The 27,713-nt window shown below is 35.3% G+C and overlaps 6 protein-coding genes across 13 annotated transcripts; all 6 read left to right on the top strand.

Moving 5' to 3' along the window:
• Window positions 1-542: 542 nt before the first annotated feature.
• On the top strand, window positions 543-6,820 carry LOC105559882 (tyrosine-protein kinase hopscotch). 2 transcript variants are annotated; one of them, XM_012008513.1, is made up of 14 exons: window positions 543-652; window positions 734-1,014; window positions 1,329-1,630; window positions 1,788-2,147; window positions 2,300-2,512; window positions 2,595-2,872; window positions 2,995-3,322; window positions 3,629-3,785; window positions 3,856-3,977; window positions 4,069-4,222; window positions 4,326-4,656; window positions 4,856-5,274; window positions 5,576-5,904; window positions 6,099-6,820. In XM_012008513.1, exons 2-14 carry the CDS (start codon window positions 901-903, stop codon window positions 6,418-6,420), a joined length of 3,429 nt encoding a protein of 1,142 aa, XP_011863903.1. In that variant the 5' UTR covers window positions 543-652; window positions 734-900; the 3' UTR covers window positions 6,421-6,820. The 2 variants fall into 2 exon arrangements, with proteins under 2 accessions (XP_011863903.1, XP_011863904.1); XM_012008514.1 differs by having other exon boundaries at window positions 6,066-6,149.
• Window positions 6,821-6,903: 83 nt separating this feature from the next.
• LOC105559883 (odorant receptor 22b-like) lies at window positions 6,904-12,605 on the top strand. Of its 4 annotated transcripts, XR_001008781.1 has the most exons (10): window positions 6,904-8,086; window positions 8,325-8,444; window positions 8,917-9,034; window positions 9,789-10,050; window positions 10,381-10,503; window positions 11,014-11,104; window positions 11,172-11,305; window positions 11,777-11,909; window positions 12,025-12,179; window positions 12,264-12,605. XR_001008781.1 is itself a non-coding variant. In XM_012008515.1 (9 exons), the coding sequence occupies exons 1-9, from the start codon at window positions 7,943-7,945 to the stop codon at window positions 12,088-12,090; spliced, it is 1,191 nt and encodes a 396-aa protein (XP_011863905.1). In that variant the 5' UTR covers window positions 6,904-7,942; the 3' UTR covers window positions 12,091-12,605. The 4 variants fall into 4 exon arrangements, 3 of the variants coding, with proteins under 3 accessions (XP_011863905.1, XP_011863906.1, XP_011863907.1); XM_012008515.1 differs by having other exon boundaries at window positions 12,025-12,605; XM_012008516.1 differs by having other exon boundaries at window positions 11,987-12,605.
• Window positions 12,606-13,968: 1,363 nt separating this feature from the next.
• On the top strand, window positions 13,969-18,614 carry LOC105559881. 2 transcript variants are annotated; one of them, XR_001008780.1, is made up of 9 exons: window positions 13,969-14,096; window positions 14,169-14,286; window positions 15,139-15,400; window positions 16,216-16,338; window positions 16,854-16,944; window positions 17,040-17,145; window positions 17,613-17,745; window positions 17,820-18,001; window positions 18,138-18,614. XR_001008780.1 is itself a non-coding variant. In XM_012008512.1 (6 exons), the coding sequence occupies exons 1-6, from the start codon at window positions 14,007-14,009 to the stop codon at window positions 17,067-17,069; spliced, it is 714 nt and encodes a 237-aa protein (XP_011863902.1). In that variant the 5' UTR covers window positions 13,969-14,006; the 3' UTR covers window positions 17,070-17,195. The 2 variants fall into 2 exon arrangements, 1 of the variants encoding a protein (XP_011863902.1); XM_012008512.1 differs by lacking the exons at window positions 17,613-17,745; window positions 17,820-18,001; window positions 18,138-18,614 and having other exon boundaries at window positions 17,040-17,195.
• A 246-nt stretch (window positions 18,615-18,860) lies between these two features.
• LOC105559890 lies at window positions 18,861-20,408 on the top strand. Its single transcript, XM_012008529.1, has 3 exons — window positions 18,861-19,004; window positions 19,532-19,651; window positions 20,069-20,408. Exons 1-3 carry the CDS (start codon window positions 18,861-18,863, stop codon window positions 20,231-20,233), a joined length of 429 nt encoding a protein of 142 aa, XP_011863919.1. The 3' UTR covers window positions 20,234-20,408.
• A 748-nt stretch (window positions 20,409-21,156) lies between these two features.
• Window positions 21,157-23,550, top strand: LOC105559880 (odorant receptor 22c-like). Of its 3 annotated transcripts, none has more exons than XR_001008779.1 (5): window positions 21,157-21,373; window positions 21,832-21,922; window positions 21,990-22,123; window positions 22,777-23,225; window positions 23,461-23,550. XR_001008779.1 is itself a non-coding variant. In XM_012008511.1 (5 exons), exons 1-5 carry the CDS (start codon window positions 21,309-21,311, stop codon window positions 23,043-23,045), a joined length of 471 nt encoding a protein of 156 aa, XP_011863901.1. In that variant the 5' UTR covers window positions 21,157-21,308; the 3' UTR covers window positions 23,046-23,550. The 3 variants fall into 3 exon arrangements, 2 of the variants coding, with proteins under 2 accessions (XP_011863901.1, XP_011863900.1); XM_012008511.1 differs by having other exon boundaries at window positions 22,777-22,909; window positions 22,998-23,550; XM_012008510.1 differs by having other exon boundaries at window positions 22,777-23,550.
• A 1,448-nt stretch (window positions 23,551-24,998) lies between these two features.
• LOC105559879 lies at window positions 24,999-27,478 on the top strand. The gene is made up of 3 exons (XM_012008509.1): window positions 24,999-25,378; window positions 25,605-25,724; window positions 27,149-27,478. The coding sequence occupies exons 1-3, from the start codon at window positions 25,175-25,177 to the stop codon at window positions 27,407-27,409; spliced, it is 585 nt and encodes a 194-aa protein (XP_011863899.1). The 5' UTR covers window positions 24,999-25,174; the 3' UTR covers window positions 27,410-27,478.
• The last annotated feature ends 235 nt before the right edge of the window (window positions 27,479-27,713 follow it).

Raw genomic sequence — 27,713 nt, 5'->3', positions numbered from 1 at the left:
GTATGATAAAGCCTTAAAGGCCATTCTACAATTACGTAAACGTGGTTGTTAGCCTTAAGCCCGTATCAGACTACGGATTGGGATTGGGATTAGATTGAAATTTGACCAATCAGAGTAAAAGTTACTGAACTTGGGATTAGTAAACTTTACTGTGATTGGTTAAATTTCAATCTAATCCCAATCCCAATCCGTAGTCTGATACGGGCTTTAAAGTTACTGAACTTGGGATTAGTAAACTTTACTGTGATTGGTTAAATTTCAATCTAATCCCAATCCCAATCCGTAGTCTGATACGGGCTTTAATTCAACGCTGATTGGTCGAATTTATGATTTGCGACGCTTGCGACGATATGATACGATCAATGTAGAACTGGCCTAATAAGTTGAACCGAGATTAGGCCGGTTCTACATTGGGTACGTTCGGAAACACCACCTCGCCGAGCGTATCCGTCATCTTGCGTCTGATTGGTTTAAATGTGTCGATCTAAAAGAACACACCAATCAGATGTGATGGCTCGCCGAGCGCTCAGCGAGCGATGCGTGTTTTCTGAACGTAGCCATTGCCGTGTAAAAAAAAAACAACATCCAAATAGAAGAGCTCGATATAAGTGTTTTGACCGATAGAATAGATTCGAGCACGCAATCCGAAGAGGTAACGATAATATTAATCTGAAATGTTTTATCGATCGTGTGGTGACGTGTGCATTATATTGTTGTCGTTGAATAACTTCAGGTGCAGGTGATCTTTGTGCCGCACAAGTGCAGAGTAATGCAGGTGACCGAATTCGCTATATTCGTCGCACATGGTAAACAAAAAACAAACTGGCGTGCGTCGGATAATCCAGGATCGCTGTAAGATGTAAAGGCATTTCCGACGAGTTCGACAACTTGTAAATTAATATGGATGACGATCCACGGTTGTCACATTATGTATACATTTATATGGCCAGCAGGGATAAGCCGTTGAAGTTTGCATTTACTGTTGGCGAAACCATCGAATACCTGTGTATAAAGGTGCGGATAATTAATGCTCTTTCTTTCAGTTGAATAAAGCAGAAATGGAACGGTTATCTCCCCTTGTGGCAAAAACCGACGGTTCTGATTTCATCATTTTCTTATCAAGGCTTCGTCGTGTTAACTGTTCATTATACTGTCATCTTCCTTCGACAACGACCAAGTCGGAATAATCGGATTTCAAATTACCGAAACTACCGTGTAATTGTGGAAGAGTCGTGCTTTGAGTCAATTTGTGTTTTCTTCCCGCGCACTTTTATTTTGTCAAGCATCTTGGCACTTCTCGAAAAATCGAAACTCTGTTCAACTTCTAGATATGCAATGCCTACAATATAAGTCCGTTGGCAAGGCATCTGTTCGCGCTGCAAAGCTATTCTACGAAATTATGGTTCCCGTGTGGCCACGTGCTGGAAGAGGACTCGGAGAAGTACAGATTCAACTTTCGCTTGAGGTTCAAGCCATCCAGCATGGACAGACTGAGGGAGATAGATTTAAATGCATATAATTATTATTTCGAGCAAGTCCGCAGGGACGTGTTAGATAATAAAGTACCTGACATAGTTTATGAGAAACATAAACACGAATTGATTGGCCTAGGAGTTAGCGATATGTACAGGTAAGGTACAAGTCATCTTCTGTGATAAAAAAAAAAGAGAATACAGATTGAATGATTGTTTTAGGTTTTGAGTAACTTCGCGCAAATTTGCCGTGGATGTTATTTAATATAATTGCTGAGCGTTACGTGATTTTACGGCGTGTTTTGCTTGTTGCAGGGTGATGCTCGAAGAAGCACTCCCGCGAGAAATTGTAGAGTCGGAATACAAGAAATACATACCTAAGGAATGCATAAAGAGGCATGCCTTCTTCATTAGGAAACCTATTCATAACGCACTTACGAAGTTATCCGGGTATGACGCAGCATACGTCAAGGAGCAATATTTGAAGCAGTTCGAACGCATGGCTCCGAATTATCCGTACGAGGAGTACACAGCGCTAATGGATAAAGATGTTCCTAATCTAAGAGCTAAAGTCTTACTTAGAGTTACCATAGAGCAAGTGAAGTATTGCGAGATTGACATTGGTACATGGAAAACGATTTGTAGGATAGAGGACATTTCCACCCTTTCTATAGGGTAATTACCAACGTATAGTAGCATATTTTAACCCTTTGCCTTCCTGCACAGTCTTGTTGCAGATTTTCAATAATTTTACGGTTCATATAAATTACATATGTTAGAGATAATGAATATATATATATTAATCTAACACATCTTCAATCCTTTAGAAAGAACAATACTGTATTGATTGGGAGGAGAACTGGCATACCGTTGTGCGTGCAATTTGAGACAAAGGCGATTCTGTTGTCTTTTGTATCCACACTGGACGGATATTACCGCTTATCTGTCAAGTGGAATTTTAATCTTTGCAGTGGTGACGCTAGCATTATCACGCCTTCTCTAGAGAGATTACAAAAGCTAAGGTGCCATGGACCAGTTGGGTGAGATAATTTTCACAAGACGACACGAGATTATAGTCTGCGTGTGTGCGACATTTGCATCGAACCCGTAACAACGTTTCAGGAAAGACTTCTCGTACACGAAACTCAAGGAAAAATGTGCCAACGAGCCGGGAAGTTACATCTTGCGCGAGAGCGAAACCGAGTACTGCGTTTATTACATCGACGTTTACAACAAGGACGGAACTATATCTTCGCAGAGAGTGGTCGAGATCAAACCTGAGAAATTTGCGATGACAAACAGCTCTTTGGTATACGAATCCATGAGGCATTTAATTTCTTCATTCCAAAATCCCAATGAATCAATATACTTCGAAAAATGCTTGGGATTTTCCGAATACGGTACATGCGTACAATAGTTATATATGAATCGATACATGTAACGTTCCAGAGAGAGCAAAGATAAGAAAGTGTCCGTATTTTAGTTTTCCATTTTGCATATAGAGAAACGCTTCTTTTTCTAGACAAGTCGAAATTACTACTTTGCGCTTCGGAAAACGTCGTGAACGAAGTAGCGGCGGACGAGGAGATAATCACCACTCTGTTGCAAGGTGGACCGCGATGTGTACCGTGGAATGAGTTACAGGTATACAAGGCGATCGCGAAGAGCGACGAGGATTTGACTTGTACAACAACAATGACTAGTTTGCATCGAACTATATGGCGAGTAGCCAAGGGCAAGAAGCTCGAAGTTATGATGAAGATACTCAAGACCGAGGAGAATGATTATACCAAAGAATTTTTGGAGTTGGTCGGCAAGTGGAGTCAACTGCGATCGGGAGCTCTAGTTAGGTGACTATCAGGAGTCCTAGGGCCAGTTTCACAAACGTTCGTTAACCGCTGACCGAAGGTTAATTGATTCTCTGGCCCGGTAATCTTAGTTTAATTCACGTTTGTCTCTTTCTAAAGTAACAGAAAGAGACAAAGAATTAATTAAGCTAAGCTCAAAGTTACGCGACGTTGGTGAAACCAGGCCTTAGATAGTAAGATAGAAAAGGATAAGGAGTTGACTGAACTCTGGTTAACCGATGTTTGTGAAACTGGCCCGTAGGAAGGAGCGCAGTAACGTGGAGATACTAAAGTCCATTTCGTTTTCAGATTATATGGCATAACAGTGGCCCCGACGATCGGGATGCTCCTCGAGTTGGTAAACTTGGGCCCGCTGGACAAGTACCTGAGCAGCAACAGCAAGTCCGTGCTAACGGTCGATATGGTGGAAGCCACCGTCTGCCTGGCAACAGCTCTATGGCATTTGGTAAATTTCCCCAAATATCTCTGTGCGTTATATCTTAGTGTTAATATCTTAAACATGCGAGAATATATAGGAGGAGAATCGGGTAATTCATGGAAATATAAGGTGCCGGAACGTTCTCGTGCACTCGCATACAGATAACAGTTTCATCGTCAAGTTGGGAGATCCCGGCCTCTTCACTTACACCGAGGACGAGTAAGTAGAGAAATGCCGTCTCGTTTAATTGCGCTCACCGTTCTCGTTTCACGTGCGATACAAGGATCCACGATTCTCTCGTTTTCCGCAGTATATATTGGATACCGCCAGAATGTTACTCCGACTTCTCGTCCGCAAAATACAGTCTCCAAGCGGATATATGGGCGCTGGCGACAACTATTTGGGAGATCTTTTCCAGAGGGGCTTCTCCACCCAAATATCACAAAACTCATACCGTTAAAATGGTACGTCCGCTGCGAAACAGGTTTAATTACGTGAAATTTCTTTACGTTGATAGAATTGAGTATAAACTCGGACTAACACGATCAAACGGCGTTGTATTTACAGTACTATAAATGTGGAAATCGATTGCTTCCTCCTAAGGATTGTCCAAACGAAATCTATAAATTAATGTTGGAATGTTGGGGCAAAAGTAATTCTATATCGAGGAAACAGCCTCAGGCCATCATGCGAGATATCAATCAGATTTTATACGAAGTGTATAATGCTCGTAGAACTCATACTTATGCTACTATATGCCCCAAGCTGTTCAAAGACGCCGATGGAAACAACGATGAAAACGGCAGTATTTATACAGAGGAAAGCAAGTCGAATAGTGAATCGCAAACGAGTTTGGTCACTGATTACACCAGTGTTACTTGGAACGATAATGATCATGGCGAGTCAATTTAAATCTTTTTAATTTACACTTTGTTAAAATTGATTTGCATTATTCTTGATCAATTTTGATGCTATTTATACCGTTAGAAAAGCTACGAATTATCTGAATTTCTACATTGTAACACATGAGTTTACAAATAACAAAATTGTGATGACTGATACAAAAATCCAGGATAAAACTTTAATTTCTTTAACAGCTACAGAGCAGCTGGTCAGCTATCAGAACCAAGACAGTAACAGGGACGAACTGTCGCTTTATCTACGTTGGTTAAACAGCGAATTGTACAAGATGCCGGTGGCGGGTAACGGTAGCGATTGTGGTACCAGTCGCGAAGATAGCTCGGACAAAACCAACAAAAGTAAATCCAATGACAAGGCTTTCAACAGCAAAGATAACTCCCAATGGCAGCGTACTTATGAAATAAATGAAAACCTGGACGTGATCCTGCAAGGACGCATAGGTGAAGGCTTTTACGGCGAGGTGTACAAGGGTACGCTCAGGAGACGCAACGGTAAGGAAGTTGACTCGGAACAGGATGTAGCCGTCAAGAAGCTCAAGACGCAGGAGGACTCGGAAAATGTGCTTGACTTTGAAAGAGAAATTAAAATCATGGAGGTGAGCCTTTGTTTTAAGAATCAATGGCTGTTTCTCCAAAAATCGTAATACAAAGCTTCTCTACCAAGAGTTTTTCAAATCTTGCTGTTGCAATATTTAAGTAGCACAACTTTACGATATATGTTTATGCAAGTATGTTTCTTGCTGTACATATTAATATATAGGTATCATAAAAAGACTTAAGAAATGTCAAACATTTCCGTTTCTTGTACTTGAAATTAGCATATTAATTAATTACATGATAGTAGCGAATGAAATAAATTAACTGTATTAATTGTGTTTTTTTCTTGTGTACCTTTAGAGACTCAAACATCCAAACATCGTCAAAATTCTGTGCTCAGTTGACCGAATCCTGGTAATGGAATTCATCCAATACGGCTCGTTGCTGAGTTATCTAAGCTCGCATCGGTTTAGTCTCGCATACAAGACACTGCTGGGCTTCGCTCTGGACATAGTCGCGGGCATGGAGTATCTTGGCAGTATGAACATTGTACACCGAGATCTGGCAGCGAGAAATATCCTAGTGGCGAACGAGGATCGGGTGAAAATCAGCGACTTCGGTCTCGCGCAAGTGATAGCTGCGAGTGATTATTATGTCTTCAAAACTCTTCGCAATATTCCAATTAAATGGTAAGTATTACGAGGGAAGGTATATTAATTTCCATTTTTTATATTTTGGCAGTTGTAAAATAATTTTCTTGCATTTGAAAATAATGTTGCATTTCTTATTTTCTCCTTGCTACCTTTCATTAAACTAAAATTTCATTATTTCTTCGCGCGTTGCTATATAGTATACGGCAGAAGGAGTAAATGATTTTTCTCAGGTACGCACCGGAGAGCTTGAGGCATAACAAATTCTCAACGCGTTCGGACGTGTGGTCGTTCGGCGTGACGATGTACGAGGTTTTCAGTTACGGCGTCGACCCGCAGTTGGCAGTCAGAATAAGTGAGAAAGAACTTTTAATGACGACTATAACCGACCTGCTGAACGCGTTGGAACGTGGTCACCGTCTTCCTTGCCCAGACAACTGTCCACAGGAGATCCACAGGAAATTGATGTTATCATGCTGGCAATTGAACAGCCACGAGAGACCAATTTTCGCTACTCTACGCGAAGACATCGAGCAGCTACTCTGTAATTATTAGAATATTTCGCAATTCCGTAGATCGTCGGTTGTTATTTTAGAAATATATGACGTATCCCACTTATGTTTCTTACATGGGAGATTCTTTGAGAAGTTTACAATTAACTTATTTTTCGCAGAAAGTCGTTTTCTCATCCCCTTTATAAGATCTCAATACATGTAGAACTATGTACAAATTAATTTTAACTTAATATTTTTTAGACATGAGTGAATTTTAAAGAAAAATAGTATTTTCCTGTAAAAATTTTATTTAGGAAAAAAACAATAGGAAATCAAGGAATCTGCCCATTGGGAAATTAAAATCTTTCCGATCTTCGCATCTTGTATAGAAAGAATGTATCTAGTCGAAGATATTGTCGCCATTTTATCATGTACATGTGTGAAATATATCGCTTAAGTATAGTATCAGTTTATTGCTCCGAAAACGGGTCATAATAATATCTCGCATTCCTTTTGTCTACAATTTTCAACTCTCCGATCCTATAACAGGGTGAGGGGCGAGATCGAATCCCGAACTCGCTAACTACGAGTCAATTGCAGGAGGAGTAACCCATCATCTGCAACGTTTAAATATTTTTTCACAAGCCAATTTTGTTATTTCAGAAAGAAAACGAGCATTCTATCATTCTTCAACAGAAGGTTCTTTGACGAATAAACTGTTTTAATGCTTTTAGTGAATCCTTTAAAAAAGATACTATTCTCTAAAAGTTTTATTTTAAAAAAGGAAAAATCAAGAAAGCTACTATTGAAGACTTAACAACCTTTCTAGTGGTATCTCTTATAATATATGATATCTTTATTGTCTCCCCTTGGGGTTGCAAGGCACTTTTCGAGGGAGTGTTTCCGAACCCTTTACACTTGCAATTTATCCTATTTTCGCTTGCGTGAAGGAGTCGTGGATCCCGTGGCTTATGCCGGCCTCCTCCACCCTTGGTGTCTCTTATAATATGTATGTATGCTGCTACAGAGTTTAACGTCCTTAAACATCCTTTCCCTGCATCTAAGCTTACTCTTTCTGACGAGGCATCTCTTGCAGAAAAGACGTGGTCGATAATATTGAGTGAAATACGTGTGAATATCGCACGAGCATTTTTTTACGTGGAGTTTTTCCACTCGTCACTTCCGTCACACAGCCTCACCCTTTTCCGCAATAATAAAAACTTGCTCTAAAGCGGTAAGAATTGCCTATGAGCTGTAGCGTAATAATCGCCTGCGTGAAAAAGCCTGTACGCGAGAAAAGAAATTGACTAAAGACAATTTCCGTTTGCAGATCCCACCGTTGGTTTCTTTCCCATGTCATTACGCGAATATTATATGCGCCCTGTCGATCAATTTTCCGTTTGAGAAATTTTCACTACCGCGTGTAAGTGCGTGTGCCTCTCTTCGATGTAATTTACCTGGCAATGCCGCGAAAGAAATAAGAAATAATCGGACGGACTTTAAAAGAAAGGGGGAGAAATTGCTGTAATAATAAAGTAACGGGTTCGCTTCTGCAGTCAGTTCTTTCAAGACTTTCGAAACAAATGGAACATTCCGAAGAGCATTACTACAAAGTGAGCCGATTTCTTCTATCGGCTAGCGGACTATGTCCTTATCAAAGCAAGCGGAGCACGCACTTAACAAGAGGTGTTTACTCGGCCATCATGCTATCGTCTATATTTTTTCAGGTATTACTATTCTTTTCAGTTCAATGTTAGATAACTTTCGACGAATTAGAGGATAGAAATACCATATTTGCGGTATTAGAATACACATAGAAAAGAAGGAAATCAAATATTATTTGTTTTATCATACCGTAATGAAGATTTTTCGCGCAAGAGATTTAATTGAAAGTTTATCGGATAATTATTTCTCTTGATGATATTATTCCTTTGTTTTTATTGTGAGCTAATAATACCTTTACAGATAGCCAGCTTCTTTACATATGACCTCACTGCAGAATTTATTGTGGAAGGAATACCGTCGCTTATAATGATAGTTGGAGGCGTGATCAACACGTACACGCGTATCGGACATGTAGACAGAGTAAGCCCCGTAGATTCTGTTTTGTGTTTCTCATAATTCAAATTTCATAGAATGTATCTTTTGAATGTGTCTATCTCACTAATAAATAAAACTTTGGGCTACTGTTTATTTTAGAAATAGTCAAAGTTACAGTACTATGTACAAATTTTACTCCGTTTTGCTAAAACATCGATTTAAACTAATTCCTCTCAAATCAAGACATCACCTTCCCTTGGCTTCTTTTATCGTGCATTACCACGGATTTTTGTAGGCAATAAGAAGTAAAAGTAAAACAAAGTACACATGACAAGAGAAAAATGATGTCACAGCCAAAACATACATTTTCGTAAATCTCTTAAAAGTAGCATTACATGTTCAATTATAAATTATGCTAACAAACCAATGTAGCTTATTGCATAAATGTCTACTGATTTTTTACTATTATCCTGTACGAAGTGTAGGATCATTTATTTCTTATTCTATTTTCTTTTAGTATAGAGAATTATTCGAACGTATGTCGAGAGACTGGGCGTTGCAAAAGACACACGATGAGAGCAAGATTATGCACGAGCATGCTGAGATCTCACGATTATTTACAATTGGTTTTCTGAGTAAGCTCAATATTAAACCTCGCTTTGTCTACGGAAGAAAAAGACAGGCGTTTCTGCCTGCGAGATCGAGACTGTATTTCTATATGTTCAGAACTACTACAGTCGTATTTTTCATTACAGATATTAAACATATGTACACCGTACATGTAACTTTTAATGAGCAACGTGTGATATTTCTTTTAGTTAATCACAATCACAATTTTACCTTAACGAAACATTTACTATAACATATTGCATTGATTTTTTCATGTACTTTAAGACAAATCTATTTCTACCAATGTAGATAAACTTTAACCTGGGTTTAACTTTTTATCTTTTTCCAGTTCTAAGAATTAGGAAAAAATAAAAAGTAAGCTAAACCAATATTAAATGTAATGCCCAAAAGAAAAAGAGAAAAAAACGAAAGAGAAATAGAGAAAGGGGCATCTTGCTTACTAATATTCAAATTTGATATCACGTATTAAGGTCCCATTAAATCAAGCTTTTAAATCAAAGTCGAATATAATAAACAAAATGTTTACGTATCGTGAAAATTTAATTTAATTTTTGACACATTTTCGCTGATTATCTACGCTTTAATCTGATAACTTTTATGAAGATATTGTTTTCTGAAAAATTCGAAACAAACTTATTTTTGTAGAAACCGACAGATTAATGTATTTATCTAATATTGTATTTAAACTTCTCTTTTACACACACACACATATACCTCGGTTGCTGAAAATTATACTAACATGATTGCCTAATTTTTCAGTCGTGGCGTATATATTCATAGGAGGCTACAATATATGGATGGTCGTACCAGAGATCCTAGACATGATATTCCCTATGAACGAATCTCGCCCGCGGAGGCGACCCTTTAATGCTGAATTTTTTATCGATGAGGAGCGATACTTTTACATCATCCGGTCCCACATACATGTCGTACTATTGTACATGCCTATAACTTATATCGCCTGTTCCACTTTATATTTTACTCTCACACAACATGTTTGCGGAATGTGCGAGTTGCTGGGGTAAGAAATTACTCCTCGCGCAATTTACTAGCATTTGCGAAAGAGAGAGAACTCTGACAATTCTTAAATTACTTGAAAGCGAGACGTCTATCAACTCTAGACTGATGTATCAACTTTTGAGTTTGTCTCACGACAGATCGTTCTCTTTCTCTATTTTGAAAAAATAATTCCCTTCTCAGGTCTTTGAAATTTTATTACCTTGTATTTCTTTTCTGTAACTTTCACTTTAATGATAAACTGTCATTTTTTTTCGCTCATTGTAAGATGAATACTGTTCGATTCAAAATTAGTTGTATGATATAAGAATAACGTTGATGATAATTTCGGCAGGTATCGGGCGGAACGCCTATTTTGCGTTGTCGAGGACGAGAGGGCATGTGATTTAATTTGGAAGTCAAAAATAATTTACGAAAACATGGCCGTTTTTGTACGGCAGCATTACGAAGTAATAAAGTTCGTATTTTTATTTAACACGCGCGATATTTAATGCATCAGCATTAATCTTATATTTTCACGAGTAATATGCGTAACGGAACATTAACGTTGTATTTTGCAACGAAAATTGAAAAAATAACAACGATGGTAACTAAATAGTGTCTCTTTCACTCCTATGTGATTTCAACCAACGAAAGATATAATATTAACATTAAATATAAATATATACAGATAAATCTATTATAAATGTATAGACTTTCACAGATATTTCTCATATCGTGTCTCCAAGTACACATTTATATATAAACTGATTATAAGATATAGATATATTAATTTTATAATTTCTCTATCGATAAAAATAATCTTACAAAATTGAGCACCGTCGTATTCTCAATTGTAAATGTACGTTAACATATATACATATATGTATATATATATATATATATATACATATATCAATTCTTTCACATGCAAAAAATATTCTTTACTCCTTATTTTAACACGTATGACTTCTTTTCACGTCGCAAGATTCATTGGTATAATCGAAACTTGTCACACGGTACCGTTTTTTATGGATCTCACAGGAGTAGTGTTTATGATAAGCCTTTCGTTAATCCAGGTATGTTGATTCCGAAAATGTATCGAGTCCTCAAGCGTTGTCGAAGCGTTAAAACAAAGTCTTTCAGGTATTAACTATTTCCGACGCCGAACGAGCTATTAGATCTATCGGTGTCTCCATGGCAGGACTGGGTTATGTATTCATATCTTGTTATATGGGACAAAAGATTACGGATGCGAGCACGAATATAATTGAGAAAATGTAAGTATATGTATACGATACAGATTTCTTTAGTTATACAGGGTGAGGAAGAGGTATGGAAACCCCTAAATTTTTCGAAAACTGTGCACTTTAGAAACAAATGTTTGAGACCAAAGTTATATGGCTTCAAGGGGGACATAAGATGGTGTCATTAATTCGACCTTAAATAGTTGCTTGCTTATATCATTTTTTTTCTATTCATTAATTGGAACAACTTTTGTCTGAAACATTTCTTTATTTGCCTAATACTTTTTGAGATATTCAAAGAAAACTTGGCAACTTTTTCAATATTCATCATACGATATCTCGATAACTGTTTATCGTGAGGTAAAATGATACAGGATTTTTTGACTTGATTTGGTGTCAAGAATATGCTGTTGCAATAGTACTTCAATTTTTATAAACATTTGTGTATACATGAAAACTCCAAGGAGATGTGTACACAAATGTTTACCAAAGTTGGCTTCGCAGATTCAACTCTACGTGGTACAACGCCGTCGTTTCACAGCAGAAGGCACTATTGATGATAATGATGCGACGCTGTCATCCGATTATCTTGACCGCTTGTAAATTTTACATATTGTCTTTGCAGAATTTCGGAATGGTAAGAAAAAAAAATATGCCGTACCCGGTACGAATCATAATAAATGGCGAATAAAAAAATACATATATCTTTCGAAGATACTTCAAACAGCAATCTCCTATTGCATGTTCTTCAGATCCTAAAAATGTTTCTGTCAAATTGTAAGCGTAGAAGTAACGTAGAAAATCCGCGGGAATATTAGGCCGGTGTTCTTCTTACGATGTAAAAAACTTCTTACCATGTAAAAAATTATATTATATAAAAACAGGAATTTGTTGTTACGGTTTACAGGTAAGTAAATAGGTAAATAGAAAATAAACGTGGCATATAATTAAAAACAAGAATTAAGAAACTCACAAGGCAATTTCTTTTTAGAGTACCACAATATTTTTTCGAGTATTTAAAATAGTGACACAATTTTTTAAATAGTACTTATTTCAGTGAGAAATTCGTTGATAATTTTAAATTTGGTTTGTCTTACGCGAGAAAATTCAATTTCTCATATTTCATCCCGAGGTAAATACCTGTCTACTTTCTGTATATTTGCCTATAGTATTATCCAAAAAATCATCTTTTGGGGATACTTGTAAATAAAAGATTTCAAAGGAGCCTGCCGTTAAAATTCAAAATTGTTTCTCATATATTTTCTATAGGAGAAACGTTTCTTGACGATTTTAGGTCGTCATGTAAAATAAACGGCTATGCAAAATAAAAAAAGAGGTTCAAATATTGTGTTTTACCTTAGACTTCCTTCACTCATCGTTTACCTCCCTCTGCCTACGAACAACTGAAAAATATTCACGATGTCGCAGCGGAATAATTGTGCGTGTGAGAAAAACTAATATCGCGTGGATGGAAAACTGCCCGAGGACAATTTTTGTCCCCAGACCACCGGACGTTTCCCATGTTATTATCGGAACATTGTACGCGCGCTGCCGATCGATCCCCTCGACGCCTCTGAAAAATTCGCGCTTCGGCACTAAACATATGCATTTTTCATCAATGTAATTCAACCCATAAGAATGAAATAATAAAGAAGAAAAAGTCAAGTGCATCTTTTGAAGAGAAAAAAAAACTGAGATAATTATAGAAATAAAATAATTCGGTAAGCTATTGTTTCTCTCTGCGGTCAGTCTATTGGAAACTTCCGAAGCAAATGGAACATCCCGAAGAGCATTACTATAAATTAAACCGATTTCTTCTATCGGTCAACGGATTATGCCCTTATCAAAGCAAGCGGATCGCTCGTTTAATAAGAGCTGTTATCACCGTCATCGTGATATCATCTATGTTTGTTCAGGTACTCGTGGTTTTAGCAAATTATTTTCTTTCCAATGATATTTTTCGTAGATGTTTTTTCGAACATGTGATTGGAAATAAATATTAGAATATAAATCCAGAAATCAAGTATCACTGTCTCATCGAAAATAAAACTGAGGCTTTTCACGCGAGATATTTAATCGGATGTGTCTCGGATAATTATTTCTCGAGAAAATTACTCCATTGCTTTCGTCAAGAGTCAATACGGTATTCGCAGTCAGTTCTTATATTTAGACAATCTTAAATCTAAACCAATCCCAATTGTATGAAATTCCTTGACAAAGCTTTCGCAAGGATCAATCTTGGCTGTGAGAATGAAAAGAAAACTAAATCTTCGCAACTACAGAGCAGCATTCTTTACTGAGCAATTTAAGTTTTTGGCAGTTAAAATGATCATAAGTTCCAATGAAGGAGTAATTTCAAGTCACCTAGCGTTTTGGTACAGATTTCAAGTGTGAAAATCACGCGACTGCCGGTTAACCGAGCATTGATAGCAAATCGCGAGGATTCAGCGATCACGCGATGATATCGATCACGGTTTCTTCCCGTACTTGTCGCGAACGCGAGAAAGACTAGTACGATATGCGGAGCGGTGAGTGATGGGCACAATGAGAATAGACTGTTTTCGACCGAAGTCTTTACGGCGCTACGTCATTTTTCTCGCAACTGGCGCTCGGCGTTCGATGCCCGAAATTCCAAAAGTTTTCGCAACTGATAAACCTCAATAATTGATAGAATTTTAAACACCAATCAATGACACCTTTTCAGATTTCGGCCATATGTACATTTGACATCGATATGGACTTTATAGTAGACTTTTTACCAACATTTATAATCACATTGGGTCATCTGGTCATGTTTTGCATACGAATCGGGCAGGTAGACAAAGTAAGCACCTTAGATTCTTACAATTTGTGTTCTCATAATTTACACTGAATAGAATAAAAACGTATCTTTTAGTTTAGAGAATTATTCGAGCGTATGTCGAAAGATTGGGCGTTGCAAAAGACACACGATGAGATCAAGATTATGCATGAGCACGCTGAGATTGCAAGATTATTCACATTGTCCTACTTCAGTAAGGGAAACATTAAACATCGCTTTGTCTACCGAAGAAAAAGACAGGCGTTTCTGCCTGCGAGCTCGAGATTGTATTTCTATATATAAGATTGCGGCTACCATGTTTTTCATTATAAGCGTCACATTTATCTATTGTACACATAACTTTTAATGGGTAACATGCGACATTGCTCCTTGCTATTCATAATCATAACTTCACCCTCACAAAGCATTTATTATAATTGCTGTAATTAAATTAAAAGCCAAATTCTCTAAGCATAATTCATTCGATTTGGTGCTCAATAATTTTATTTCCCATTTTTTCCGAGTCTTTATTTTACTCTTTACAATACATTGATGTTTCCTATATGTTTATTTTAGATATTACTTCACTTTCTATTCAACGTATCATATATTAACTTCAATCTCAGTTTAACTTACTTTTTATCTTTTTTTTGGTTCTACGAATAAACAAGAAGATAAAAAGTAAGTTAAACCGAGATTTTAACTAATCTACGTTGATAAAAATGAAGGTCTAAGAGAAAGACAGGGGTCTCTTACTAGATTTTACTTATTCAAAATTTTACTCACTTTAAATATACTCTCGATATTTTTCTTCGCTTTAATCTTACAGTTTTTGTAAATAATGTTTCCTAAAAGATTTAAAGAAACGCCAATACGATGATTCTGTAAAAGATCAACATGTCTATCTAATATATTAAATATATCATTCTATTCATACTTCATTTCTTTTACATGTACGCACACATATAGCTTGAAAAAATATGGAAATATAGAAGATTATAATAATTTAATTATATAATAATAATATTAATTTTATTAATAAATTTATGATTACCGAATTTTTCAGTCGTGCCATACACATTGATGGTGGGATACGTCATATGGATGTCCATTCCAGAAATTCTAGACGTTATATCGCCCATGAATGAGTCCCGCCCGCGAATACAAGTTTTTAAAGCTCAATTCTTTATCGATGAGGAGCAATACTCATACCTCATTCACTCCCACTTATGTCTTGTGATTCTCACCATACCTGTAATTTATATCACCTTTTCCACTCTTTTTCTGACTCTCACGCAACACGCTTGCGGAATGTGCGAGTTGCTGGGGTAAGAAATTACTCCTCGCGCGCAGTTTATTACTATAATTTGCGAAAGAGCAGACGACTCTTAGATTACTTGAAAGCGGAGCGTCTATCAACTCTTAATTGGTCTATCAATTCTCGAGTTTACGCGACAAACAGGGGAGAGTTGCCGAATGCGTACCTCATCAATATTTCATATTATTACTTAATATAAGCAACATTTAGTAATAAAAATATGAAATCCATGAGAAATAATATAGACAAAAAATAACATGATATCTACATCTTATTTTGTGAATGCTAACAACATTTTTTTTCATTCAGGCATAACCGACGTTAATTTTTGATCCAGTTTTTTTATATCAATCTTATACTATTTACTAGACATTTTATTATTTTCACTCATAAATTTGGCTGTTTCAAGGAGATACGATTTAAGTAACCGGTTTCCTAAATCGTACCTTTTGCAACATGTTACAAAAAGACTTATAACAAATTAATTTGTTATTAGGGAAATGTTAAACATGTAATAATATATGTCTGAAACATCAAACTACAATTTCCGACGGGTGCTTGCGTACAAATCGATACCAAATTGGATATATATAATAAATAATACCTTAAGTGGTCAACTCTCCCCTACATTTCTTTTTATTTATAAAAAATAGCTACCATCTCTTGTCTTTGAAATTAATTATTATTTTGTGTTATTCCTTCTTTCTATATTCTTTACAAAAATAAACAGTCATTTCGTCTTTTCTTCCGCTCATTGTAAAACGAATATTATTCGAGTCAAGATCAATTGTATGATAAGAATAACGTTGGCGATCATTTCGGCAGGTATCGCGCGGAACGCTTAATTTGCCTTGTCAAAGGCGAGACGACGTGCGATTTAATTCATGGATCACAAACAAATTGCAGAAACATAGCTGTTTTTGTACGGCTACATTACAACATTATACAGTTCGTATTTTTATTTAATACACGCAATATCTAATGCGTGTGATCACCATTAATCTTATTTTTCCTGAGTAATACGCGTAACGAAGCGGATTAACGACGTGCTTTGCAAGAGAAATTAAGTAGCAATGATGACAACATTGATAACTAAACAATGTCTCTTTCGCTCTTACGCGAATTCAACCAGCAAAGGATCTATTATTAGTATTAAATTAGATAATATACAGATAAATCTAAATATGTATTTTCATACATATTTCTCATATCGCGTCTCTAAATCTCTACAGACTTATGTAATTCGAATTAATTACAGTCCACAGACATATACCACTTTTATTATTTCTCTAGCGATAAAAATAATTATATAATTACAAAATTGAGAACCGTATTTCCCCCCCCCCCCAATTATAAATATACTTTACAAATTTACTCTATACACGTTAATTTTTTTTATATGTATGTAAAAAGTATTTTTCACTTCATTACTTTAATACGTATGACTTTTTTCACGTTACAAGATTCGTTGATATAATCGAAACTTGTTACACAGTACCGTTTCTATTGGAACTTACAGGAGTAGTGATTTTGCTGGGTATTACGTTAATGCAGGTAAATTGGTTGCGAAAATGTCTAGCATCTCTAAATGTTGTCGAAGCGTTAAAATACATTTTTTCAGATACTAACTATTTCCACTTTCGAACGAGCTTTCAGATCTATCGGTGTCTCCGTTGTAGTACTATGTTATGTATTCATATCTTGTTATATGAGCCAAGAGGTCATGGATCTGAGTGCGAGTGTATGTGAAAAAATGTGAGTACATTTGAAAGAGATTTCTTTAAACAATATGTTTAAGAGTATACTTTGCGGGGCAGTACGCGAAATATAATAAAAGCAGATAATAAATATCTTTTGTCTGCCGAAGACGAAAAGGGAGATATTTTTAATTTACCAGAAGAAAAAGGAACTTTTCCCTAAACTTATTTGCATTTCAAAATTATATATGCAATAATTACAAATGTAATATTAAGATATTAGATACTTGCGCAGTACTCAATTTTCGAGACATGCAAAATATCATAGATAAAATGTTATAAAATGTTATATAACTATCACGATTTTAAAAGAGACAAACAATAATACACCAATATAATTTACTATGTTAACATTTATTATTATTGTTATTATTATTATGAGAGAGAGCGGGGAGGGAGAAGAAATTTCTTTTACTTCATTATTCCTGAATTTGATTTCCAAAATAAAAAAAATCATTTCTGCAGATTCAACTCTATGTGGTACAACGCACTTATTTCAGAGCAGAAGGCATTGTTAATAATAATAGCGCGATGCTACCATCCGTTGATTTTTACCGCCAGTAAATTTTACGTGATGTCTTTGCAGAATTTCGGAATGGTAAGAAAAAAATACGCCATATTCGACGCGAATAATAATAAATGGGTAATAAAGAATGCATATATCTTTCGAAGATACTGCAAACAGCGATTTCATACTGCATGTTCATCAGGCAATTCTGAAAATGCCTCTGCCAAGATGTAAGCGTAGCAGTAGCGTAGAAAATTCGCGGGAATGTTAGATGTGTACCAGATCTCCTTTATCGTATCGAAAATTCTTCTTTATAGAGACAGGATTTCGTTGATGTAGTTTACAGGTAAGAAAATACGCAAAGTAATTGCGATGCGTAATAAAGTGAAACGACTCAAAGTATATAAACCTGTTTTAGAATAATGGAATATTTGTTGGAGTATTTAAGACAATGTAGAATTTTGTAACATTTCTTATTTTAGCAAGAGATCGGCTGATAATATTTTCAAGACGATTTGCCTTACGTAAGAAAATCCGATTTCTTATATCTTATTCAGAGATAAATATCTGTATAATATCTAATAAATGCCTGTCTACTTCTGTATATCTGTCTATAGCGTTAACTAGAAATTCCTCTTTTGGAACACTTGTAAATAATATTTCAATCAAGTCTGCTGTTAAAATAAAAAATTGTTTCTCCTATATCTTCTATAAGAGAAATGTATCTCGAAGTGATTTGGTCGTTGTTGGTTACGTACTGTGCAAAATAGACGGCTTGAATACTGTATTTTACCTCGGACTTCCTTTACTCGACATTCGCTACCTTTGCCTCTGAAAATCGAAAAATATTTGCGATGTCGCAGCGGAATAATTGCGCGTGTGAGAAAAACGAATACCATGGATGGAAAACTGCCGGAAGACAATTTTTGTTCGTAGACCACCGGATGTTTCCCACGCTATTAACCGAATATTGTACGCGCGCTGCCGATCGATGCCCTCGACGCCTCTGAAAATTCACGCCTCCGCGCTAGACGCGTGCGTTTTTCTTCAATTTTAATTCAACCGATAATAAAGAGAAAAAAATAATGTATGAAAAAATTCGAACGGACTTTAAGAAAAAGAAGGGTAAGATGATTGCAGCAATGAAATAATAATCAATGAGTTGCTTGCTCCGGCAGTCAGTCTGTTCGACACTTTCGAAGCAAATGGAACATCCCGGAGAGCATCACTACAAATTAAACCGAGTTATTCTATCGTTTAGCGGACTATGGCCGTATCAAAGCAAGTGGAGCGCTCATTTAATAAGAGCTGTTATTTCTATCCTATTGGTATCGTCTGTAATTTTTCAGGTAATCACGGCATTGGAAAATAATTTTCTATTTAACATTATGTAATTAAGAAAATATCCCTTTTCAATTAAATGTTAACCATTTACGAGTTAGGCGATTGGAAATACCTATACATCGTAGTGGTTTATTAAATATTTATGTACTAGTTTTCAAATTTAAGCTACGAAGTGTTCTACGAGAAATTCGTATGTGTATGTAATTATTTCACGATAATAACTTCAAACATCACCCCTAGATATTTCGAAAACGTGGTTTTCGAAGACTAAGATTTTTCCGAAAAATATTCTTAAGATTTTCTGAAAAGATTTTTCTAAAAATTTATATATTACTATTTGAATTGTATTAATCAAAATTGTGGACCCAAAATCTTCAAGATTTCTTAAAACAGAAATATTTCAAAGATGTCATGCGAATATCTTTTTTGACAGTTCTATCATATTCGAAGTTTTTAAATGCCTCTTCAAGACAATGTCTTCTGAAAGCATTTATCCTTTTACTCTTATCAAGGATCAATAACGTGTTTTCAGGTAGCGAGTTTTTTCACAACTGATTTCACTGCAGAATTTATAGTCGAAGTGGTACCAGCACTTGTACCTACATTAGGTACCTTGAGTCAACTGTATGTGCGTACCAGACAAGGAGACCAAGTAAGCTCTGTCGATCATTACATTCATAACAAAATTTATACAACAAAATATATTGTTCTTAGTACGTGAATACTTAGATCGCAAAAAGTTTACATATCACTTTTACAAATGTTGTATCGATAAGTATTCGAAGCTGCAATTAACTTATCTTAATTCTTAATCAGTTTTTATCCTTTAAAGCTACAAAAAAGTTTTATAAATAACGAAATATTTGCGACAAAATGAAAAAAAAGCGATCGTAAATCTTTGAGGATTTTAAATCGATTATTACATGATTGTGTTACCTTTAATTGACAGTCTAATGAATGAATATAATTATTCAATCAAGCGTCTTGCTCTTTTGTTATTTTAAGGAGTTGTGATTTACTGACTTATAAAATATATTTTTTTATAACTCGTCATTTTATTTATTTCTAGCTTAGGGATATATTTGAACATATGCGGAATGACTGGAGGTTGCAAAAGACACAGTATGAGATAAAAATTATGCGCCAGCATGCCGAGTCTACGAGATTATATACATTTTATTACGCGCGTAAGAAAAACATTTCAAAAGTTCGTTTTATCCAAAGAAAAAGATGAGCATTTCTACCTGTAAGATCGACATTGTATTTCCGTGTGCGAGATCAATATGTGCTCTCTCTTCATTATCAGCATTGGATGTGTTATTTGTTACACATTACTTTCGACAAGTATCACGCGCGACATTTCTTTTAGCCATTCATATCACAATTTTAGTTTTAAAAAGCATATATTATAATCGCTGTCATCAAAGTAAATGAATGTGGAATTTTCTAAAGATGATTGGAATCATTGCTGAATTTCCCACACCTTTTCCCTAAACTCCTCCCAATTTTTTCCTCATATCGCATATTAATATATTTTTATTAAAGCAGAATATAATATAATGAAATAGTACCAAAGACCGAATACTTTTCTGAGTATTGTTTCATGCTCGACATTTATTTAAATCTGCGTTCAAAATTTTTAATTTTTGTATAGAGACACTGATAAAAATTGTATTAGAGAATTTCTGTTAAATTTTTCAGTTCTGCAGTACGTAATCATAATTACGTACAACACATGGATGTTCGTGCCAGAAATTCTCGACGTTATATTGCCCATGAATGAGTCCCGTCCGCGAACACCAATACCTTTTCAAGCTGAATTCTTTATTGATAAGGAACGACACTTTTATCTTGTTCGGTCCCATACGTGCATGGTGATTTTTGTAATACCAATAATTTTACTTAACGCTTCCACTTTATTTATGGCTCTTACGCAACACGCTTGTGGAATGTGCGAGTTGCTGGGGTAAGAAATCGCTCCTCGCAATTACTTGCGAAGGAATAGACGACTCATCGCTAGAAAGTAGAGCGCGCAGGTCTATTTAAGTGTAGTTTCGCACGTAACAAGTATAATTTTTTTTTTGTTAAAAAGATATCAACAATATTCTTCTTTTTGTGTTTTTAAACATTTTTGCCATTGTCACTTTCTCAACTTTTCTGAATAGTCATCAATCACTTCGCCTCTTTTTCTTCTTAATGCAATATTATCCGTAATTGTACGGTAAGAATAACGTTGGTATAATCATTTTGGCAGGTATCACGCAGAACGCTTGTTTTGCGTTGTCGAAGATGCGCCGGGATGCGACTTAATGCGGTCAAAAATAAGTTACGGAAACATGATCATTTTTATACGGCTGCATTACAACATTATACAGTTTGTACTTTTATACAAGGCACGCGATATCTGTTAAATCAGTTTAGTTCAAACGAGCAATTTGTGGAACAATTGTATCACTAGCACGCAAAGTCGAAAAATAATGTCGAGTAACTAAATAATGCTAGGTTTCCACTTGGACTTGTTCTCTTAATACGATTTTAGCGAACGAAGAGTCTATTATCGAGGGGATGTTTTACAATAGATCTTTTCCCAGTCATTTCTTAATATAACATATCCAAAAGTTATCATACATTTATGAATTATGATTGGGTACACGGTTGCATAAAGACACAAAGAAATGATTAATGTAAATAAATTAAAAAGAATATTCGTAAAAGTAAAACCGTACGCTAACGTAAACTTATTTTTATATACAACACTGAACACACACACACACACACATTTTGCCTTTTGTCTCACAGTTTCGATTAATATATGACCTTTTATATTGCAAGATTCATTAGTATGATTGAAATTTATCACACAATACCGTTTATACTGGACCTCCTAGGAATGGTTATCGCGCTGAGCCTCGCGTTAACGCAGGTACGTTTAAGCGACATGAAGCGGAAATACGTTGAGCGTATCAAAATGCAGAAACGAGATCTTTCAGGTACTCAACATTGACAATTTTGAAGCAGCGATAAGAGCCGTCGGTGTCTCTATTGTGACACTATCGTATCTATTCATATCTAACTATATGGGACAAAGAATCACAGACGTGAGTACGAGCGCATGCGAGAAGGTGTGAGTAATTTACTTTCTTCTTTAACAATAAATATATCTGAACTGCTGGCAGCGGTGTAAACTTACAATTAGAGCAGAAAGAGAAAATCGAAGTAAACGCTGAGAGAGAAAGGGGGAAGTGTTTTCTGTCCCTCTATTCTTCTTTGTGCAGAATTTACATTTATCCGAAATATGTGCTAGATAATTATGAACCCGCTACACTGATATGTTTGTGAAGATGAAAATATCATATGTATAATGTTATAATATAATTCTAAAATTATTATACACGCTAATATATTACACATGCTGATTTCCTTTCAAAATCGTTAAAAAGCAATGTTTTATAAACTTCTACTTAAACTCGACTTCTTCTCTGCTATATTACTCTTTGCATTATTACGTTAGTCACGCACGGAGATAATTTTCTTTTAAAATTTCTATTATCCTGAAAATCGTGTAATCTTGAGACAACATGGCATTTCGAAGAATGTTATGAGAGTTTTTTTTAATTTCACCATACATTTTACTAGTAAACTCATAAAATTCTTCGAAATGTTCCACGTTGTTCCACGTCCACATGATTTTCGGGATAAATTTTAAGAGAAAATTCTCTCCGCGTGTAAGTAAACGTTATTTTTAAAAGATAAAACGAAATATTCGGTTTCGTACAGATACAACTCTGCATGGTATAATGCAGACGTCTTCGAGCAGAGATCTCTATTGTTAATACTGAAACGACGCTTCCGCCCGCTCGTTTTAAGCGCCCGAAGGTTTTACGTGATGTCTTTGCCAAGTTTTGGATCAGTAAGAACAAAATGCGCCATAATATACATCGATATACGAAAGCCACAATGAGACAAATGGTACACTTGAGAATGTTTATCATTTCAAGATACTTCGGACGGCGATTTCCTATTGCATGTTCATGAGACAACTCTGAAGATACTTCCATCAGTTATAAATGCAGACTTGAAAATAGAAAATGTAGTCTTTTTTGCATGTAATTTACGTCAGCCCACGTAGGTTTATATAGAAAACACGTTAGCGATCTTGTGCCTAACACTACGTCGAAATTTATTTTTCGTGAAAAGAAGCAAATTTATTATAGTGCATCTGGCAGGTAAGTGTATGCAAATATCCAATAAACACAAACTATGTAACATTAATATTATAATTTCCTACTCAACAATGCGACTGTTACAACAAACGTTACATTCATATTGTTGAGTGGGAAATTCTAATATTGATATTATGTAATTATTAGACGATGTTTACTGACATATAACGTAACGAAAGATGAATGTAAATTCACGACATACATTAACAAAATTTGTAAATCTTTCCTTCTTGTTTAGAACAAAAAGGTAGATCAAGATTCGAAGACGGCATTGAGACAATGTTATTTTTTGTAAATGTAGGAATTAGTTAACTGAAGTGTCATGCTATTATAGTATATTCTGATAATAAAAAAATAGAATTATCCACGAATATAATGATGTTGAGCGATATTTAGATGGTTCGTTTTTACAAGTTTATTTTTTGGGGATATTCTTACAATATTAAAACGTTGTCGATATGTGATAACATCTTACGGAACGATGTATTGTACAAATAAGAATCGCTAACACATATCTCCGCCGATAAATACTTGGACTATCTTCTTCTGGAAAGCTTTATGAAAACTTTTCCCCTTAAATCTTTTCGGTCTTGTATAATAAATACTGAATAGACTTGTTTTTCTAAAAATGTACTTTGGCCCAAACACACATTCTCCTCCAGTTTTGTAACTACTACATTTTTCTGATAGTGTATTTTCAATTCTAAGCACGTCTAAATAATTTTCAAAACCCTTTGTTTCATATGGCAAATATGTTAAATCTTAACATATTTTCTATAATCAAGGTGGAAGTATGACTTTCTAAAATATTCACTCGCTTATGATTTTATATTTATCTTCACACGTACTTGTGCATTAAAAGTACATTATTAATAAATATTAATTTATAAGGTATAAATAAAGTGTGCAAATTAATACAATCTAACCTAATCAATATATATGCAAAAGTACGCCACAAACCATCCTTTCTCTTTTCGGTTATGTTAATCCAATTGGCTGGTGAAGTAGTGAGGGTCCTTCAACTTTGCCTTCAGATTATGGCGCAAAAGACTCTTGAGCCGTTTTATATCACTTTATCAATTTTCTCGATGAAATTAAATATGACTCTTATCTTCGTCCTCTCTCTTGATAAGCGTACCGGTGTCTTCACATGTCCCTGTTTACCAACCCTGTTTATTCCTCGCCCATCTCTTCCCTCTCCACTTCGTACTTGCTACATTGTCGTACCACGTGGTCAATGTTCTCTATCTCACTCCTGCGTTCGCACCATGTCCGATCAATATACCCCTTTCTCGCAAGCGACTCGATTGTATTGTAATGTTCTCAGTTTATAAATGCACGAAAATATAACACTAAGTATACAAAACCATGGTTTCTTTCTTATTCGTTCTATTTAATATTAAAGGTGCATGCCACCTCTCCAATACAATTCTATACATCGTTGTATTTACTTATATCCGTCTTGCTTCTGATAACGCATTTTTTATAGAAAAGAGCATCTAGTCAACAATATCTTCTATTGTATAAAATTTGTAATACGTATGTTAATACCGCGTAAAAACTTTTTTTACTTTGAGTTTTCGTCTTTTGTCATTTCTGCTTCATATTTTCCATAATAATCGAAAAATTGCTCTAAAGTGGTAAAAATTGCCGATGAATTGTAGTGAGACAAACGCGCGAGCGTGAAAAACTGTTTCTGTGAAAAAAACGACCACAGGCAATTTGCAACTCCCACCGACAGTCTTTTTCCCATGTTATTATGTGCGTATTGTATGCGCCCTGTCAATCATTTCTGCCGACACCTTTGAGAAATTCTTAACGCTTTCGCGTGAAGTGCTTCCCTTCGACGTATTATAATTCAAGGTATTTTCCCTTGATGTAATTTGTACGATAATGTCGCGAAAGAAAAACAAAATATAAATATTCGAGGGAATCTAGAAATAAAAGAAGCTATGATAATAATCAAGCGGCAGTCGGCTCGCTTTTACACAGTTCTTTTGAGACCTTCGAAGCAAATGGAACATCCTGAAGAGTACTATAAACTGAGCCGATTTCTTCTGTCGGTTACTGGACTGAATCCTTATCAAAGTAAACGGAGCGCTCATTTAATGAGAGCTGCTATCACGGTCATTGGATTAATAAGTGTATATATTCAGGTACTTGCGATTTAAGTAATTTTCTTTTTAATTCACTGTTAGACAATTTTCGAACTAAAAGATCGAAAATATCATACGGTATTAAAATAAAACATGGAATATAAGCTCAGAAATCATACGTCACTGTTTCATTCGCGCGAGATTGAATCGAACGTGTCTCGGATAGTTATTTCTCGAGATGAAATCATTTCTTCGTTTTTATTAAGAAATAAGAACTTCTTTCCAGGTATCGGCCGTATTTCTATCTGACATCACTATGGACTATATAGTGGATTCGGTACCGACACTTCTAATTGTACTAGGTAGTCTGAGCGAATTGGGCGCGCGTTTTATATACATAGACAAAGTAAGATCCGTAGATTCTCACGATTTGTGTTTCTCATAACTTAAATTAAATAGAATGTTAGGTCTAATATTAAAAACCTAGGCTGCGCTCATTTTTAAATAACACATATTTAAAAATAAATAATATTATACGGGTTAGTCGTAAAGGCTGTCCCAACCTTTTACCATACAAGAGCCCACATAGCACAGCGACATCACAGTGATATCAGTGTGATATCTGTTTAAGGATATCCCATATCCCAGAGATATCTTGAGATATCCAAATTATATCAGTGTGATATCACGGGAATATCCAAATTATTCTAAAAAGATACCCAAATAGCACAAGGACGTCCAGGACGGACTTGTGCTATTTGGGTAATAGGGGGGTAGTAAAACATCAGCAGGTTACCTATTAAAAAATCTTAATTTTTTAAAACAAATTTTTAAATTGTGTTAAATTATTAAATCATCAAAAATATATTTAGGTCATTGAAGTTTTTTCCATGATTGAGACAACCTGCTGTCGAGTCATATCGGCTCGCCTCTTATACTAATACGGGATGATTTTTCCTTACGAGAAAGGCTAACGCGCTGTCGCCACGTCGCGGCAGTGAGTGGTACTAGTACTGTACTATACTATTTTGAAAATATATGTTCAGGATAAATGTCCGAGAGACATCTATATATGATATTACATATAGATGTCTCTCAGATATCTTTGAGAGATCTGTGTATGATATTACATAAAGATGTCTCTCAAATATCTTTGAGATATTTGCTACGATATCTCTGAGACATTTGTATAAAGTTATCTCTCAGATATCTCTGAGATATCGGTAACTTCATAAGGATATCCTTGTTACGTCAGTGCTATGTGGGAGGTGATTTACCGACCACAACTGTAGCCAACTCGAGACAAAATGGATAAAATCTCGTCCTATATGACATTGTTACAGTAATTACATTTATCGATAAATAATTACATATTACATGATTGAGACATGTATGTACAACGATATTTAATCCATTTTATTTGGAGTTGGCTATACAGTTGCGGTTGGTAAATCACCTCTTATGGTAAAAGGTTGGGACAACATTTACGACTCACCCTGTATACACAAATACTGCATTTTACTGGGACATTATCTAGTTTAATTCCTTGTGCATTAATACAACTGGTTTGTCACTTTATTAATTAATGCCGATGCCTTCTTTATCGTGGCCATAAATAATTTTTATGAGTATATAATAAGAGGTAAAACAAAGTAAACATGACAATTATGTCAGCCAAAATATGCAACATTAACTTTATAAATCTTGTTGAATTAGAATTACATGTTACAACTATGCTTATTAATGCGATTTAATGAATATAAATGTCTATCGATTTTTTTACTATTTTGAAATGCATTGTGAGTGATTTACCATTCTACTTTCTTTTAGTTTAGAGAATTATTCGATCGTATGTCAAAAGACTGGACGGAGCAAAAGACACACTATGAGCTCAAGATTATGCACGAGCATGCTGAGCTCTCAAGATTATTCGGAATTTGTTACTTTAGTAAGAGAAACATTAAACCTCGCTTTGTCTACAGAAAAAAAAGACAGGCGTATGCCTGTGAGGTCAAGTATTTCTGTGTACACTGCCACAATTGTGTTTTTTTATTACAAGCAACATGCGATATTTTGTCTAGCTATTCATAATCACAATTTTACCTTCACACAAAGCATTTGTTACAATTGCATTAATTTTTCCCATGTATTTTGAGACATTAATATTTCTACAAACATCAATCTTATTGTTAGTTCAACTTTTTCTATAGTCCTACAAATAAGATGAAGATAAAAAGTTAAACCGAGACTTAAAATTATCTACATTAACAGAAATGAATATAAGATAGAGACAGAGGCCTCTTATTAGAATTTATTTATTAAATCAATTTTTATATCACATATTACGACAGTCTTATTAATTTGAGCATTCTCTCTCTCTCTCCCTCCCTCCCCA

This window comes from Vollenhovia emeryi, unplaced genomic scaffold (genome assembly GCF_000949405.1).
Source record: "Vollenhovia emeryi isolate VEMERY1.0 unplaced genomic scaffold, V.emery_V1.0 DF939250.1, whole genome shotgun sequence".
Lineage (NCBI taxonomy): Eukaryota > Metazoa > Arthropoda > Insecta > Hymenoptera > Formicidae > Vollenhovia > Vollenhovia emeryi.
This window is presented reverse-complemented; position numbering and strand designations above follow the sequence as displayed.